This window comes from Sminthopsis crassicaudata, chromosome 4 (assembly GCF_048593235.1).
Source record: "Sminthopsis crassicaudata isolate SCR6 chromosome 4, ASM4859323v1, whole genome shotgun sequence".
NCBI lineage: Eukaryota > Metazoa > Chordata > Mammalia > Dasyuromorphia > Dasyuridae > Sminthopsis > Sminthopsis crassicaudata.
Genome location: NC_133620.1, coordinates 454,449,073 through 454,467,614, shown reverse-complemented (window position 1 = coordinate 454,467,614; position 18,542 = coordinate 454,449,073). Strand labels below are relative to the sequence as shown.

Sequence of the window (18,542 nt, the reverse complement as noted above, 5' to 3'; positions counted from 1 at the left end):
ATCAACAAACATTTATTAAGCACCTATCATTTGCCAGGCTTTGTGCTAAGTACTGGGAAAACAGACAAAAATAAGGCAGTCCTTGTCTTCAGAGAGCTGGACACCTTCCTGTTCTTGTAGGTGGGCAACACCCAACCAAGTATCTCATCTCCCTATGACCCCTTTCCCATCATGCCAGCCTAGTGTCTACACTCTCCAGGAACCCCTAATGGGCTATACTGCCTACAACACTTAACTATCTGAGCCATATAATATTTAGTGTTTTCTGTTCTGCCTCTGACGCATGCTGGCCATGTAACCTTAAACATTTTTTAACCTCTAACCTTCTAAATCATAAATCGCAGAGAAATTGCCAATTTGTCCTGACGAGGGGATTCTCTTTATATTGAGGAAATCACAAGTCTGGTCCCTCCCTTTGTTTCTGCTTTAAGGTGTGTCCATCTTAGGTCACCCATGAGATTTTAAATTGCTTGAGGCAGCCATGTTTTGGTTTAAATATCACAATAACCCACAAAACCTGTAGTACAAAGCTGGGCCCATGATAGGTTCCCTGTATGTATGTGCTGAAGTAACATCAACTTATCAATCACAAATATTTATTCAGTCCCTGCCGTTATCAGGCATGGTACTGGGTGCTGGGGAGACCAGCGAGAGAAATGGATCGTCCTGCTCTCCCAGATTACACAGAGCTACAAATTATCTCCCAGGGATCTTAGATCCAGACCCAAATCATGAGGAATTCAAAGGCTTTCTAGTCCAACACTTTCATTGTACGGCTGAGGAAACAGGCTCAGCGAGGAACAAGTGATTTGTCTAAGTTCACCAAGGTAGGATATGAACCCAGGCCCTCTGACTCCAGAGACAACGCCCGTATCCATACTATACTGATGACGGCTCCTATCAAGCAGGTGTAATCCGAGAAGGCTTCCTAAAAGAGGCGAGTTGTGAGCCAGGACATCAAGGAGACGAGAAATCAGAAATGGCGGCATATAGAGGAATGGGGACGACATTTCAGCTGGAAGGACAGTTCAGTTTCTATGTCTCCCACTAATTCAGCCTGGGGGATTAACCCCCCTCCAGATCTTTCAGTCTTACAACCAGGGACAAAGCTAAAGCAGAATTTAGAAGGTACTGTTAGGCCTTTGGTAAATAGATACAACCAAGTTCAGCACCTACTTAACAAAAAAGGCAAGTTATGGAATTAATAGAGAGTTGCCTTTCCTAAACCGACCCTCTCTTACAGCTACTGCATTCTAGGTCAACCACAAGCCTCCCATAACCTATTTTGTGCCCTTTGCTTCTGGCCTTCTGGTATACCAAGGCCCCTGCTCTCTTGCCTTGCTTCTCAAAACCAATGAAAGTCTCATTCATTTCACTTTTCCAGGCACAAAAATTAGGAATATCACTTTTCCTGCAACTGCAGAGTCTTTTCTTGGACAAAAACTCAGAAGGCCTCGCTCTGCTCTTGGTGCCTCTTCTTGTTCCCAAGACCTCGAGTTAGGTTTTAAACCCCTTGCTTTTGAGGAAAAATGATGCAAAGTGCCCATCTCTGCCCTTCCCATCATGTAAACCCTTCTAATAGATGGTGAGCTAATTCTGAATCTGTTGTTCACCAGCCTCTTCTTACACCTAATTAAAAGGCCAGATGACTCTCCATCTGTGCCTCCCTGGAACATCTCTGGTGAGGTGATTCCTTCATTCTCCCCATCCCCCTGGTTGGCACATGCCCAGAACTGGGCAGGACCGAGCAGCTGCTGACCCAGGAGTTCATGGCTCTGATGAGGCTGGCAGAGCTGCCCAGATTTTTTAACATCTTGAAAGGAAAGAAAGACCAGCTCTTATATCGCTGTGCCTGAGTGAGACGGCTTGTCCCCAGGAGACTAGCCCTCTGGCCTTGGGGTTCAGGGCTTTAGATCTTTCCCTACTGGGGGAATGGGAGGTGGAGGGATAAACAGGCTGGATTCCCCTCCACAAAGGGTTGTGCTGGAGGCAGCTCAAACCAGCTAGCTAATTGTTAAATTTTCAGTGTGAGCCTTTATGCCCCAGAGATTGGTAAATGCCAAATCTGGTTACAGTCAAATCAGGGCTCTTTTACTGGTTGTCTAGACTAAAGAAATTAATAGAGAAAATATTAGTAATGCAAATTAAACTTAAAAGTGATTTGAGAGTACATGTTTATTTCCCTAGAGAACTGGTTGTTAAACATTTATCAGCAGACCCCTGGCTAGAAACTACAAGTCATGGGTTTTGATGTTCTCTGTAGAATATTTACCCCAAACTTTGTCATGTCATTAGCCCTATAGGGCTACCTACTGACTCGAGGAAAATATACAAATTAATTAGCTTGGCTTCTAAGGACTTTCCCAATCGGGCTCCAACCTACCTCTCTTGTCTGTTTTCATATTTCACCCCTTTTTGCATTATCGGTCAACTACAAGGTATTCCTTGAAGTCCTGCCATTTCCCATTCTGTGCCTTTGTGTAGACTATGATGTCTGGCATGGACTTATTAAAATCACTCTCTCTCTCCTCTTCCCTCCTTCTCTTCTTTCATCCCTTCCTTCTTTTCTTTCTTCCTTCATTCTTTTCTTCCTTTTTTCCTTCCTTCCTCCCTCCCTTTTCCCCTTTCTTTTCATCCTTTCCTTTCTTCCTTTTCCCTTCCTTCCTTCCTTTTTTCCTTCCTTCCTCCCTCCCTTTTCTCCTTTCTCTTTCATCCTTTCCTTTCTTCCTTCCTTCCTTCTTTTCTTTCTTTCCTTCGTTCCTTTCTCTTTCTTTTCAACTCTTATGTTCCTCCTTCATGATGTTTTCCCCTATGCTAGCCCAACTGAAAGAGGTCCTTCCCTCCTGAAAGTTAGAGCACTTTGCCCGGATCTCTCCTTTACCACTCTCATACCTTACTCAGTATTAGAATTATTTATGAATGTGTTAATATGACCACTCTTTCCTCCACTGCAATGAATTAAATCTGAGCACCTTGAGGAAAGCCATAAGCAGAGCAGGGGGACCGGGCCCCAACTCACTTTCCTGTCTTTCCTCCACAAACTAAAATCAAATTGGCCACACTGGCCAACTTGGGGGCCTTCATATATAACACTTTCTCTCCTTTGCCTTTGCACAGACTATCACCCATGGCTGGAATATCCTCCTCACTTCCACCTCTCAGATTCCTGGTCTCCTCAAACCTTGCCCCAAGTACCATCTTCTGTGTAAGTACTTTCCAAGCCCCCTCAACTGCTGGAGTCTTCCCTACAAAACTATCCTTGCTTTGTATGTGTCTGTGTTGTATGTGCCTGTATATGAACATGTTGTCTGTTCAATTAGAACGTGAGCTTCAAAAATTAATAAATAAATAAATAAATAAAGAGAACATAAGCTTCTTGAGAGCAGGAACTCTTCCCTGCATGAAGCACAATGCCTCGTGTATAACAGGAGCTTTAAAAAGTCTTGATGACATGCCAAATATGGAAATAATGTTTAAAAGGATTACATATATCAGATTTATTGCTGGCTGTCTTGGGGGAGGGGGGAAGTAAGAGAGGGAAGAAGAAAAATTTAGAACACAAAAGTTTTATGAAAATGAATTTTGAAAATTATCTTTACATGTATTTGGAAAAACAAAATAATATTGAGAAGAAAAAATCTTGATGGTTGACTGATTGAAGATGCTGAAAATTAGAATGTGTAGACAATAGTTTTAGATTCGTTCAATATGGTAGAAAGAATTCAACTTATTCTGGTTTAAGAAAGCCCCATGATATGTATTTCAACATATGTAATGTGTATTAGACTATCTGCCAGCTAGGGGAGGGGATGGGGAAAAGGTGGGGAAAACTGGGAACAAAAGGTTTTGCAAGGGTCAGTGTTGGAAAAATTACCCATGCATATGCTTTGCAAATAAATAAGTAAATTAATAATTAGAATTTTAAAAAAGAAAAGAAAAGAAAGCTTTATGATAGCCTATAGGGGAAGTCCTGTTCTAAACTTTTTAGCTATTGATTTTGTTATTTAAATTTTATTTATTTATTTATTTTGCTGAGGCAATTGGGGTTAAGTGACTTACCCAAGGTAACACAACCAGGAAATGTTAAATGTCTTGAGGTCAAATTTGAATTCAGGTCCTCTGACTTCAGGGTTGGTGCTCTATCTACTGCACCACCTAACTGCCCCTATTTTATCATTTTTGTAAACGCTTGATATAGGAAATAGAAATTATTACTTTAAAATATTGTAGCACTGAAAGAAACACCTAATTTGATTTTAATATATCTTAAAATATTTAATATGTTAATATTTATAAATTTATTGTATAACTATATACAAATATATAATATAAATATAAATAAAATAAACTTTAATAAATGCTTCAGAAAAGTTCCAAAAACAAATCAGGAGGAACAATTAATTAAAAAAAGAGAGAGAGAAATAGAAGTATGCTTCTCTATCTGGCCTAAGTATACCCAAGAAACCTGTGGGTCCTGAAAGAACAAAAGTAGGAGAAGCAAATGGTACAGAGGCCCTGGCCAGAGCCACAGCAGGAAAAAGCGTCAGGGCAATACCTGGGTAGGAAAGCACAGCAGGAGATGAGTCCAGGGCAGAGGCCAGGCAGCAAAGCATGCTGTAACAACATGCCATTTCAGGCCTATCAAGACCTCATTAAGAGATGGAAACATCTCCTAGAAAGATAATTCAAGGAGGATGAGGAAGGGGCTCAGGCCAAAACCTGAGCAAGTTGGTAGACCTAGAAGCCAGGACTTGTGCAGAGGATGGGCCCCGATCTTAACCATCTCCTCCAGAACAGCAAAGGGGCTGGCAGGAAGGAGAGAATTTGTAGCTAAAAATAAAAATTTAAACTCAACAACTAATGTCAGAAGTGTAAATTCTTCAAACTTACAAAAAATTTTGGAAGGCTAATTATTTAAAATTCCAAAATGCTGGTATGTTTCTTATTAAAATTCAACACAACTACTTTCTTGTGCTATATATCGCTCCGGTCCTTTGCTCCATCTGAGTACTATGTCCCAATACAGAAATTGAGGTTAGAGATGTGAGTAAATAAAAGAAAATTAAATCCATGACAAAGAAATACTGTGGGTTGAGATAAACAACTAAATGTAAGCATCTAGTTCACAAGGATAATTGCTTAAATTATAATATCCCAGGTGAACGTCACCACTGAGCAGTCTCTGTGCATGTCCTAGGATCTCAGTCACCCTTTCCCCAAATTGAATTTAATTTAATGAATTTATTTTTAGAATGCTTGTATACTGCTTCTCCTGGGCTTGAAAAAATCCAGCTATGGCTTCCTTGGAGGTCTGATGTCCATGTGGGAAATCATCCTCTATTTAAAACATGCTGCCATACCATAATGTCAAGAACAACTGATACAAAATGTGCCATCTTTCAGAGAGACACTATGTTTCTGCCAAATACTAAATCCACCATCATCATTCTCAAAATAGAGCCGAGAAAAGCTTTCAAGTCAAAGAGGGAATCCTACTAAAATGTCATCTTAATTAATATATTTGAATGGAATCGAGTTTTAAGGTTCCTCTGAAGGCACATTAAGTAGCTTTTTCATCTCCTAAAAACCTTCTCCAATGATATCAAAATGTCATTTGGACACTGAATGTGCATCAAGGAAGAACAGGGAGAACTGAAGGTTTTGAGCTTGAATCTGAAGGTAAAATTAACCAATGGATTAAAGGCAATACGTGAGATAGTCCTTGGTCTTTTTCAGGCCAGTCACACCGAGTACAAGGCTATCAAAGAGAAGCTCAAACTGACTCTGTTAAGAGACAGATTGGCATCCTGAAGCCAAAGCTTGATGGGAAAAACACATCTGGAGTCATTATACTTGTCTTGCCACATGGTTTTGGTCTCATAAAATGAAATACAATGGTTCTAGAATGTATCCAAATTAAAATCAATGCAATGTTAATGAAAAGCAGGGCTCGTTAGCCCATGACAGCTATAGAAAATTAAATATTTTCTTGCAAAAAAAGGTGGAAGAGGATTGATAGAAGCTCTCAAAAGATATCATAGACAGGAATGCTTTTGGAGCTTTAACAGACCTTACTTAAGAAACAATAGAGGGCAAATGTAGGTGTATATTACTGGATTTGTTGCATGTGATTAAAAAATGCTTATTCTCCAGATGGATCCTATGACATTGCTATGGCCCAAGAGTAGAATCAAAAGGCCCTCTATGGGTGACAACCATGTAAACTCAATAATATTGCAACAAAGACGCATCAAACAAATTACTGAATCACGCATATTTGGGAGGTGATCATGCCAATTCTGGACCAGATTATTGTCACTCGAAATTATTAAAAAAAATTGACCTTAAAAAGTATGGATCTATTGATCAAGCGAGATTATGCAGTGAAGTAATATCTCATTTTCTTGAGCTATATAATGCTCTAGTTGATTTTCAAGCTTTCTAAAAACTCCCATCAGTTGCTTCTTAGTAACTGAACACGCTGTATTGTTAATCTTGGCCTTGAGTTACCAAACAACAAGATTTTGATAGGACCTTCATAAGAATCCCCCTAATGGAGATAGATCAGATGACTAAGGTAGTCAAACAAGACCTTCTCTATCCATCCATAACTCTAAGAATGCCATCCTGAAAACTGTACATACAGTGCAAAATGACAAGGTACCCCATTCTGTTAAAATTAAAGTTTATTTTTCAAAATGCACAAAACTAAATAAGTATAAAATAAATTTTGAAAATTAGACTTTCAAATGATAATTTTGTAAATGTTGTATTAAACAAAGTATTAAAGGTATTAAAGCCTAAAGTAGCACTAAGACTTTTGGGACTCCTAAACTATGCTCACCATGCTACAAACTGATAAATAACACATTCCTCATAAAACCTCAGACAATCCTGGAGAATTCAAGTTTCTTTAGAGTGTGAACCATTGCTCATACTATAATAGATATGATCTATAAAAATTTCAGAACAGAATTTTTAATAAATACCACTGCATCAAACATTTATAATTTCCAAACTATATAAAATGAAAACTTTCAAAATATAGAGACCTAACAGGAGAAATTACAACCCCCTGGGAACCTTGTCCAGACAAAGTTCAGTTATCTCTTTTTCTGCCCGTTAACTCGACTCATTCCAAAGATAGTTTCTGTGAGTTTGCAGAGTATAAGCTGACAAGGCAGTACTTTTATTCAAGTAAAAGAAAGCAGTTACTTTATCCAGCTGTGCAAAAGTTTATCAAATTTTAAACATACATAACAATAGCAGGGTCTTTCTCCGGAATTGTTTCTATGTGAATTCTATCAAAGTGTGATGATAAAAATGAGATTAATAAAAAACATACAAATTTAAACATAGTCTTTTAAAATTTACAAATTGCTTTCCAGACACTTCATTTGGATCTCATAAAAGCCCTCTGGGGCAAAGCAAATATTATTCTATCCACATCCTAGATGAGAAAACTGAGGCTTAGAAAATTTGTCTTGCTTGTGGTCATGTGGCTAATAAGTACTAAAGTCCATACTTGAAGCCAGAACTCCTGAGCCTAAATGAGTAGCTCTTAAAGCAAATCATGTTACCTTGTCAGGTTTTAATTCCCTCACCTGTAAAGCAAGAAGGCTGGATGAGAAGTCCTTTCAGCCCTTGATCTCTTAGCTTCAGATTCTGTGGATGAATCACCTAAGGCTGTCCTGGGGGCCATAGGACGAGGCACCTGGGCCAAGGTGCCCCAGTCAGCATCACTAACAAGGTGACATGGAGGGGAACGGTGAGGTGGGTATCAAACCCAGTGTATTTGTCAGCAGCAGGGAATCCTTCCATTAGGCACAACCCCTAGACATAGTCATCGAGCAGAGAGGAAATAAAGCTACGGGTCTCTTTGAAGAGACACATTTTTAATATTTCACAAAAAACATGAAAAACATCCTAAATTTCCAAATGATGGAGACTGTAATTCTCCAGAAATCCATGTAGCTGTCTGAGGTCTCGCCACCTCCACTCCCCAGATCAATGCTTATTAGAGTGATGGGAGCCAAGCTGCCTTCCCTGGCTTCCAGCCGAGCTCCTCTGCCTGTCAGAGGCAATCCTTCTAGCCTGCTTTCTGCTGGCAATTAGAGGCTGCCTCCTCACGCCAGATGACCGGGTGGCAAAGGGAGGGAACAGGAGGGTGTGGAGAAGAAGCCAAGGGAAAATCTCAGAGATTCAGACTTGATCCATTTAATCTTCATTTTCTGAGTATTGGCTCTTTTTTTTTTAAACTATCACTGTTATTTTTTATTTTTACATCATATTTTTTATCCTAGAAATATCTCCATTCTCCATTCCCTCAACTTCCCTTGAACTCTCCCTTGTTGTTACAAGTTAAATAAGACATCCAATATACAATGACTGTGTCTGAAACCATATATAGTATTCTCTCCTGGTCCCCATCTCCCTGCTCAGAAAGGAACCAATCCAATCAGAGGATCCTGGGATTGTAGGCTTGGAAAGGATCCTTGAAAATATAGGATCGATTCTGACTTTTCTTGGGCAGCATGATGAATATGGAAATATGTTTGGAAGAATTGCACATGTTGGATTCCTTGTTGTTTAGGGGAAGGGGGAGATGGGGAAGGAGGGAGAAAAATATGGAACACAAGGTTTTGCAAGGATGAATGTTGAAAATTATCTTTGCATGTATTTTGAAAAATAAAAAACTATTATTTAAAAAACTAAATATAAAACACACAAAAAAGAAATATAGGGTCATTGATTTGGAGCTGAAGGGAACTTTAAAGGCTCCAAGTCCAATTATGTCATTTTACACAGAAGGAAACTGAGGCCCCAAGGGGTTAGGGGATTGGTCAAGGTCACATAGCCTCTAAATCCTGGGTTTCCAGGCTTCCCACACTGTTCTATTACACTGACTGGAGAGTGGGGGAAAGGGTGGAATTTTTGGGGGGGGTTCTTCATTTTTTAAAAATAGCTTTTTTATTTTCAAAGTATGTGCAAAAAGATAGTTTTCAACATTCATGAAGGTGCGTTTTTAGAGGAGGAGGGGAACCTACCTTTCCCTCGGGCCCAGGAGTAGTATCGACTAGTGCTGATGTTCCTTGGATCACTCATGGGAGGCTCTATAGGGGGGAGCCTGAAGTGGGGTTCACTGGCTTGGCCCTGTATCTTCAGTGGCAGTATGTATTTCGGCAGTGCTTTGTAGAACCAGGCCCCGGACCTCTTCCACACCTAGGGATAAGGCACATGTTTGCAGCAGCTGATACCAGGGAGGTCCCTATTGTCCTCAAATTCCACTGTTTTCATTTTAGCCTAGACCCTGTGGCTCAAGGATGGACCAGGGGATAGAGACGTTACCTCTGCCTGCCTCAGTTTTCTCATCTATAAAATGGAGATGATAATCTAAAAATGTTGTGAGGATCAAAGGACAAAACACTCCTAACATGCTCTGTAAACCTTAAAACGCAATGCAAATCCTGGCAAATATTGCTAATTCATCAATGGAGAGTCCCTGGGGTGGGATTTGATCTCAGGGTCTTCCTGCCTTAAAGACTAGTACATCATTCACTGATCTACATTGCTATCCAATAAAATCACAAGTTCAGGTCCCCTTCACCCCCCAACTGAATACAAATAGGAAAATATGAACTGTGCATGGGATTTTACATTATTTCTACAATCACGTCCCTTCTTTACTTCACTGGTCAAACTAGTTTCTTCTACACCCTGAAAGCAGAGTGGGATGAACTTGTCCTCAGTGAAGTCAGGCAAATTCCCAGAAAGCCAGTCAGAGTGGTTCTTTTTGTGCCGGACACTTGTCCACACTGCCCTTGGGCACCCTCTATGTCTCCATTTTGACTCAGTACAATGCTCCAGAACTTCCCCTACGACTCTCTTTTGTTGTTCGGTCATTTCAATCACATCTGAGTCTGTGACTCCCCTTTGGGGTTTTCTTGGCAGATACTCGAGTGATTGACCGTTTCCCTCTCCAGCTCATTTGTCCGATGAAGAAACTGAGAAAAGGGTCATGCAGCTAGGTAAGTGTCTGAGGCTGGACTTGCACTCAGTTCTTCCTGACTACAGGTCCAGCCCTCTCTCCACTGAGCCACCCAGCTGCCCACTCACTATTCCTCTCCCAATTATCTAAGATCTGTCTGTGATTGGTGTGTCTAGAGAGGCCATAATAGCCCGGTGAATGCTATCACATTGGGGCTGAATCATGTTATTTGGAAACTCATCTTGAAGAAGTGGCTGAGAAAAATCAATTTAGAAAGCACCCTTGAAAGGACCCAAAACACGAGATGGCCAAAATTGCAGCACTAACCACAAATTAGAACGCAAGGGAGCAAATGAGATCAGGGCCATGGCTTTCGATGCCTACTAATCCACCGGGGTTTTTCAGCAGTGTTCCCTGTAGTGGGATGAAGCAGTGAATAATGAAGAAGGAGAAAAGGGGGACAGGAAAATAATCGGGCCAGAAACCAGCCTGGAAAAGCTGAGGCTGCCATCTGGAGTACCCAGTGGGGTCCATTTGGAAGCTAGTCATCCAAAGGTCAAATATTCTGCTTCAAAAAATAGATTGAAGACCCGGAGACAAACAAATCTGCCCCGAGGCTCTGGACAGCCACAGAACTGGTGGAACACTGGGCTTCCCTTTGTTTCTGGATAATGGAGCTTGTGGTTTTCTATTGGCTTTGTTTCAGTTTGGGTTACTTTCTGAGATTGGAGGAGTACCAGCCATGAACCAATTGTTTTCCCCCAACTCAAGCACAGTTGGTTCTTTCTTTCTTGCTTGCTTTTTTTTTTTTGCTGAGGCAATTGGGGTTAAGTGACTTGCCCAGGGTCACACAGTCAAGAAATGTTAAGTGTCTGAGACCAGATTTGAACTCAAGTCCTCCTGATTTCAGGGCTGCTGCTCTATCCACTGCGCCACCTAGCTGCCCCTGGTTCATTCATTCTTTCTTTTTTTAAAGGAAACTTTCCTAGAGATTTCAATGGCTCAGGGCACCCATACCCTGCAAACAAAAGTCAGATCACTGGATCAAAGTGCTGATCTGAACTGATTGCCTTTTCTCCCCCCCCATTTTTTTTAATGTTTTAATTTAAAATTCTGAGTTCCAAATTCCATCCTCCCATCTACTCCCCCCCCTCAGACAATAAGCAATCAGATATAGGTTATACATGTGTGATTCTGTGAAACATTTCCATATTAGTCGTTTTGTACAAGACCCAAAGAAAAAAAATGAAAGTGAAAAAGAGCATGGCAGTCTAGATTCAATCAATATCAGTCCTTGCTCTGGAGGCGGAGAGCATGCTTCATCATCCGTCCTTTGGGATTGTCTTGGATCACTGTATTGCTGAGAACAGCTAAGGATTTACTTTCCTTTTCTAGAAATTCTCTATACTAATGAAATTAATCTGCTCTTCTCTGACTCCCCTCACCCTCCCTGTAATATTCCAAACCAAAAGGCCACCATTTAAATTCATTCATTCTCTGTCTCTGTCTATTTTTCTCCCTCTCTGTCTTTTCTGCCTTTCTCTGTCTTTCTGTCTGTTTCTATTTCTCTCCCTCTCCCTCTCTGTGTGTGTCTCTCTGTCTCTCTCTTTACCTCTCTCTCTCTCTCTCTCTCTCTCTCTCTCTCTCTCTCTCTCTCTCTCTCTCTCTCTCTCTCTCTGTCTCTGTTTCTCTCTTTCTCTCTCTCTCTCTCTCTCTCTCTCTCTCTCTCACACACACACACACACACACACACACACACACACACACACACACACACACACTATAAACTCCCTGAGGACCAGGATCAACGTCACTTTTGTTTAGCACACTCTTAGGCACTTGGAAAACACTCAATACAAGATTTTTTCCTTTACTCACTGGGTATTAACAAAACGAATGAATAGTGTTCAGGATAGACTCGTGGCTGTACCTCGGGATGAGGAAGACCTGCTCCACACTCACACTAGCTGCGCTTCTCAGAGATAAGTCACTAACCTCTCCGTAGCCACAGGTGATGCTCTGGGACTTTTAAGTTACCAAGGAACTGTCCACAGCCAGCAAGAGTTTTCACATCTCATAATAATTGTGATAAGAACGGCAATGATAGTAAGCATCTTTATAGCATTTTGAGGTTTGTGAAGTGTTTCATGGATATTATCTCATTTGATTCTCACAACCACCTCAGGAGATAGGGATTTTCTTTATTTGACAGCTGTGGAAACTAAGGCAGACAGAGGTAACTTGCTCAGGATCAAACAGCCAGTAAGTACCTGAACTAAATCTTCCTAGTTCTTTGCATGACAGACATAACATCAGTTCTTCCCAGCTCCTGGGCCAGAGCTGCGTCTATAGCAATTAAAACTCAGGTCTGGATGGAAAAAAGTCTGACCCCCAAACCCGAACTCTCTTAAAAGTTCTCATGTAGTAGCACTTGATGGGACTGACCGTATGAATGAATAATGAATGAATGAAATCATTCTTACCTAGCTGCTACCTCCACAATCTGTTAACCATACAACATTATGGACAGTGCCACAATGAAAAGGGCAATGTGTAGAGAAGAAGGGAGGAGAGAACCCAGAAAAAGGGAAGGTGTTTCCTTATTTATTCCTTGTTCTGATGGAGTTTAGTCTATTCTGAAGCTAGGGAGGAGGGAAGAGCTCCTGTCATCTAGAATTCTCCCACAATCAAGAGGATGAAAGAAAGAAGATCCATTGCCTCCTTCCCTCCCCTCAGTCTCCCTTTCCTCCCCCTCCCATTAAAGCCCAGATAGATTCCAGGGTCACTAACAGGTTATTTCTGAGCCCCCCCTCAATGCCAGAATTATTCTCCCCGCTCTGAACTCTTAGGGCTTGCCAAGTCGATTGTACGATGTTGATATATGTGTCTATGCTTCAGCTCCCCAGCCAGTAATAAAACCAATTCCCTCCATCTGTGCCAAATTGTAGAGTTTATGAGGCACCTCGCTGGGGGTGAGTCAATGAGTGATGGGTGCTCGGTCAATATTCGTAGATTGGCTGACAGTCACCAACTCCTCGCTGGGCTTTTGTTGGAATGAGCTTTGATCCTAGCAATCTCTGTCTAAGGTAAGAAGGGCAGTGGATGACAGATGGAGGTGCTGGAGAAGATAGGGGTCAGCTTCATTTTATTCCTCCGTTCCCAAACAAGAGATGTCCCTTTCCTTCCCCAAACAGGAAATGTTGCCTTGTTTTAATTAAATGAAGCGACACATTGAATTATTATAGGAGAGCAGATAAAAGAAAGGAAAGGGAGGATTCTGGGGGAATTCTGGGGATGATTCTGGGGAAAATGACTCGACTAAGCAAGATAATTTTTTTCAATTAAAGGAACAAACCATAAGGGTAGGCTGCAGAACCATCAATCAGTTATGTGCTGGGAGGCACTAAAAAAGGCCAAAAATCTGCCCTCAGGGAGCTTCCATTCTAACAGGAAAGAAAACATGTCAATAACTATGGACATATAAGATACCCACAGAGTAGAAGGCAGATATAACTTCAGAGGGGAAGAAATGAGCAGCTGAGGAAACTGAGATAGATTTCCTATAGAAGGCGGCATTTCAGCTGGGAGGAAGTCAGGGAAACTGAGATTTGTTTGGTTTTTTTTATACTTATTCCAGGAATGGTTGGCCAGAGATGCTGGACTGCAGAGTTCACAGAGGAGAGAAAAGTAGAAGCAGAATGAGTCACAAAGAGCCTTAAATGTGAGACAGATGACATTCGATTTGATCTTGCAGAGAACAGGAATCATCAGAGCTCAAAGGATAGGGGCTGTGGGCTAATCTAGTCAGATCTAAGCTTCAGACAAATCTCCTGGGCAGGTTAGTGGAGGGCGGATTGGATACAGAGACCCGAAGGCTACTGTGAAGAGTCCAGGCAAGAGATAGATAAGGAGCTGAACATGAAGAAAGCCAGAGATTCTGAGAGGTGGAGGGGGAGAGAAATAATATTCAGGCCTGGAGGACCCTGGGACAAAGACACGGAGATGGGAGATTGGGCATCATGTGTGAGGGCAGATAACGGCCGGATCACAGGCTGCATGGAGGCTAGCAATGAAGAAGAGAAGAAACAGGAAGAAGTTGTGAAGAACTCAAAATCCCAGAGAAATTTGTCTTTGTTCTTCAAAGTTAACAGGGAACCACTGGAGTTTGTTGAGTAGGGGGAGGAAGGCTGTGGCTTCTGCCTCTTGGGGTTTCTCCTTGTCCAAGAATCTGCCAATTAAAATTTATTTACATATGTGTGTAGATAAATATCAATATAAATATATAGATTATAAATAGGTAGAAATAGTGGAGCTGTCCTAGGAGTAAAAATGACAGTGGATGGCTCTGAGTAGGGCAGCCAGATGGCACCATGGATATAGTACTGAGCCTGGAGTCAAGAGATCTGAGTTTCAAATCCATCCTTACCCGCTTACCAGCTGGGTGACCCTAGGCAAATCACTCCCCCTCTTTGCCTCAGTTTCCTCATCTTCAAATGAGCTGGAGAAGAAAATGGCCGACCACTCCGGTACCTTTGCCAAAAAAATCCCAAGTGGAGTCACAGACCGAAAACCAGCAAAAACATGGCTCTGAGCAAAACCATCTTTGCCATCTAACCTGTCAGAGTGATTCCAATGTTGGGGATCTAACTGGCCCTTCAAGGCCACCATAGTGCCTCCCTTGGGTGATCCCAAGGTGGATAACTGTCTGTCCTACCTATACCAAACCCATGGACTCCGAGGGGATGGGGTCTTTTGGGGACTGTAGGGACTAGTGCTGCTTCTGTACTTCCCATTGAAGCAAGGATGGAAGACTATATTTCAGAGTCTACCCGATACACCCACATAAGATTCAAGGGCAGTATTTTTGAAAGTGCTTTCTTTCTATGTGGTAATCAGGGCTGGGGAGAAACACGGGGGCACGTTCCAGCTGAGCTAGTCTCTGGCGCTGAAGGCAGCCTGTGCAGGTCTCTCCCGTATCACCCGCTTATGTTTTTATCCTCTGCCTCTCCAACCTGAAATCCATGGCTGGTTTCTAACAGGCCCCATGCAGCACAAACAGGTGTGTCTACCCTGAGAAGCTCATCCCGTTCCCAAAATAAACACTTGGCTGTGACAGTCGCAAATTTTGGCAGGAAAAGCCCTAGGTAGGAATTAATCCCCGTTCCCCTCTTCCCAGTAGTACCATCCCTCCCGGCAACCAGGGTTCTGAAAACGTTCACAGTTCTGGAGGGGGAAAAAATCCAAACCTTTGCACATTCCTGAAAAAGCCATAATCTTCTCATGTGTGCTGGATTGTGATAAGGCAGGCAAAGCAGCCAGCCTTGAAAATGGCATTTAATGAGAAAAAGACAGACCAGAGCTGGACGGAGCTTTGGGGAAGGGGCGAGAGGGAGAAAATTTCTCTTCGTATTCTTTTAGCTTCCTCCTTCCCAGAGGCGGGTTAGTTTTCATTACGGCTTCAGCTCACGGACCATCTTGGCTCTGGATGATCCAGATGGATATTGGCCAAGTTGTTCCCTGGGAGTTTTAATTACTGTGATAACCATCGCTAATTATTGGCATTTCCTTAAATGCAGTGGCTCGGAGAAGGTTGTAATTGTAGGGATCTTGTTGAATGGAAAGGGGAAGGACCATCGGCTGGATGATCATCTGGGGGTGACGGAGGAGGAAGGCTAAGTTCTGGAAAGAGGGAGTCCATTTTCTGATGTCTTCTATGTAAAGAGCTATTTGTCCTTCAGGTCCGAAGGTGACATTTTTGTGCCCCCAGCACGTTATGACCTGTGGTTCCTAACAATCGAGGGGCAGTCTTAAATTCTTACAATTGGTCCCCAAGGTGAGGGTATTCTATGGATCTGCATTCAGTCACACTCATGAACTTATGAGCTCCTATCAAGGTGTTTATTTTTTCTAGTCAGTCACAGGAGATAATTAGTTCATAGTGAAAGAGTTTAATGAAAAAATTTAAAAACCATGGTAAGAAAAGTAACAATACAAGTTTCCTCCAATAAATCTAAGGTGAATACATACAGTATCCTACAAAAATACATATCATCTGTGGGAATTGGGAACATGTAAAGAACATGCTTGGGAGATAGGTAAAGGAAATACAGTTGGCCAAGGCAGATATTCGGGCAGACACGTATATAGAAAACCTTGGTATCCAAAGCACAGCCATGGAGAAGCAGTTCATTATATATGCCGTGCTACCATGTTCCCGCTGGGTCTGCTCTCCACTGGTCTTGCATAATATATAGTATCTACCAGATGACTAGTTTCTGTCAGATGCTTCGGAATTTTGGGTTAGCTATTATTCTGATGTTTCCATGGTCACTGCTGCTCACTGCCAGGCCCAGTTTCATTGAACATGGGGCTATAAGTTTCTTTCTGATTTCAACTTCTAGCTTTAGGCAAAGTTGTATAGGTAAGGGTGGAGAAAGGTTAAGTAACTTTATCCATAAGTCTTTTAGCTTAAAGTCTAGAGGCTTTTCCCCACTATAGTTCTTTTAAAAGGAAAAAGCCCCAACACATCCAGTCATTTGAAAAGAAAGAAAAATAACCATCCTTTGTGCCTTTTTCCTAATTAGAGATGCTGCCTATTTCTCTAAGTCTTAGTCAGAAAGGATAGTTCTTCTGAAGGAGATTTCTCACCCTACACTGAATTTATTGGAATACAGAGACACAGCCACTATAGTTACCAAGTGCTTTTAGGCTAAAATCTCTCGTTACCTCTACTTCCAGGTCGTCAAAAATAGAGACTCTCTGTGAGACATTACTCTGACTTAGGGTTAGAAATTCTTGTTGTTCCCTGTTTCATTCTCAATGGCTAAGTTAATCTGGTCGAATTCCATTTTAGAGTTTTCCCTTCCAACAAAATTCTAAGAGTTCTCAAGCTTTAAACCAACTTCCCATCTCCTACTCCATACCATCACTCCACTCCTGTTCCACCATTTTTCTGTGTCAAAACTCCTTTTTCTTTTTTTTTTCCTGAGGCTGGGGTTAAGTGACTTGCCCAGGGTCACACAGCTAGGACGTGTTAAGTGTCTGAGACCAGATTTGAACTCGGGTCCTCCTGAATCCAGGGCTGGTGCTCTATCCACTGTGCCACCTCGGTGCCCCAAAACTCCTTTTTCCATCTGAATCAGTAGAAAGTGGAAAGTAACCTGCCTCATTAAGCCCAGGGGGTAAAATCACTGTCCTCTTCCAGTCTGGCTACACTTTTGACTTTATTACGTATATATGGACAGCAGCAAGTCCTCTTTCCATATGTGTCTATATGGCTGTCAACTACTTCTACCTGTCTGAAGAAGTTGGATTTGGAATCAGGAAAATGAAAACTCTTTGAAGACAGAGGGTGATTTTGATTTCTCTTTGTAACTTCAGTGACAAACAACAAGAGGGTACTAGGGAGCACAATGAATAGGGCACTGGAGTCGGGAAGACAAGAGCTCAAATTCTGCCTATTATCTGGAAAAGTCATTTAATTTCTGTCAGCCTCAGTTTCTCCAATTACAAAATGGGGATATTATTATTCCAGGGTTGTTATGAGAAATAAAGTGAAATAATATTTGTGCTCGGTACATTGCCTGGAACATAATAGGTACTTAATAAACACATGTTCTCTCTCCCTTTTAAAATGTTTGTTGGATTAGAAAGAAATCTAAGAATCTGGGTTCAAATCCTTATACTTGCAAGATTACAGAATTTAAACTAAGGAGGAAACTTAGAAGTCTTCTAAGACAGTATAGTCAAATATGCAAAGAATTAGGATTTGTAGTTAGGAAGAGTGGGATTTGATCTTTACTTTAACCCTTGTGACCAAATATAAATGATTTTAAACTAAGCTTTAGTTTTCTCATCTGTCAAATGCGGACATTAATACCCATAAGACCCTATCACACAGGGCTTATGTAAAGCTCAAATGAACTCATGAAAATAAAGTGTTTATATAATTGTCATTTAGTTCACCATTCCCCCATTCAACTAACATTCAGTTAATAAACATTTATTGATCCCTTCTCTATGCCACAGACAGAGGACAAAACTCAGAGGTCTGTGACATGCGGCACCCAGAAGGGCATCAGATATATATTCTTGGTCTTAGTAGGATCAGTTTCTAACCAAATGGGCTAATGAGTCCCAGATTACTATAACTTCAGAATATAAGCAGGAATTTCCTTCTAGAAATAGCCACCCTAAATTCCACCCCTACAAAAACAAAAACAAGCTACCCACTGTTACATATTCATATTAGAATATATGTGTAGTCTCATATTAGAAGGAAGGAAGCAGTTTTAATGGTAAAGTTCCCGAATAAGGAGATGTCTTCTCAGGAAGCCTGAATTTGTATTATGTGAAAATTAATAATGACAATAGCTAATGTTTATATGGTATTTTAAGGTTCTGCAAAGAGCTCTACAAATATTATCTCATTTGATCTTCACAAATTAGGTAGGTAGGAGCTATTATTATGCCCATTTTCCAGATGGGGAAACCAAAGGTGACAAAAGTAAAGTAATTTGCCTGGGGTCATATAACTAATAATTACCTGAGATAG

General features: G+C 41.3%; 1 protein-coding gene across 4 annotated transcripts in view; it reads right to left on the bottom strand.

Annotated features, from left to right (window-relative positions):
* The window catches only part of RPH3AL (rabphilin 3A like (without C2 domains)), a 161,791-nt gene that overhangs the window by 47,709 nt on the left and 95,540 nt on the right, over positions 1 to 18,542 (bottom strand). For all 4 annotated transcript variants that reach the window (XM_074263826.1, XM_074263827.1, XM_074263825.1 and 1 more), the window contains one exon: positions 9,048 to 9,222. In XM_074263826.1, the coding sequence (XP_074119927.1) occupies positions 9,048 to 9,222 (175 nt within the window). The remainder of the gene's footprint in view (positions 1 to 9,047; positions 9,223 to 18,542) is intronic.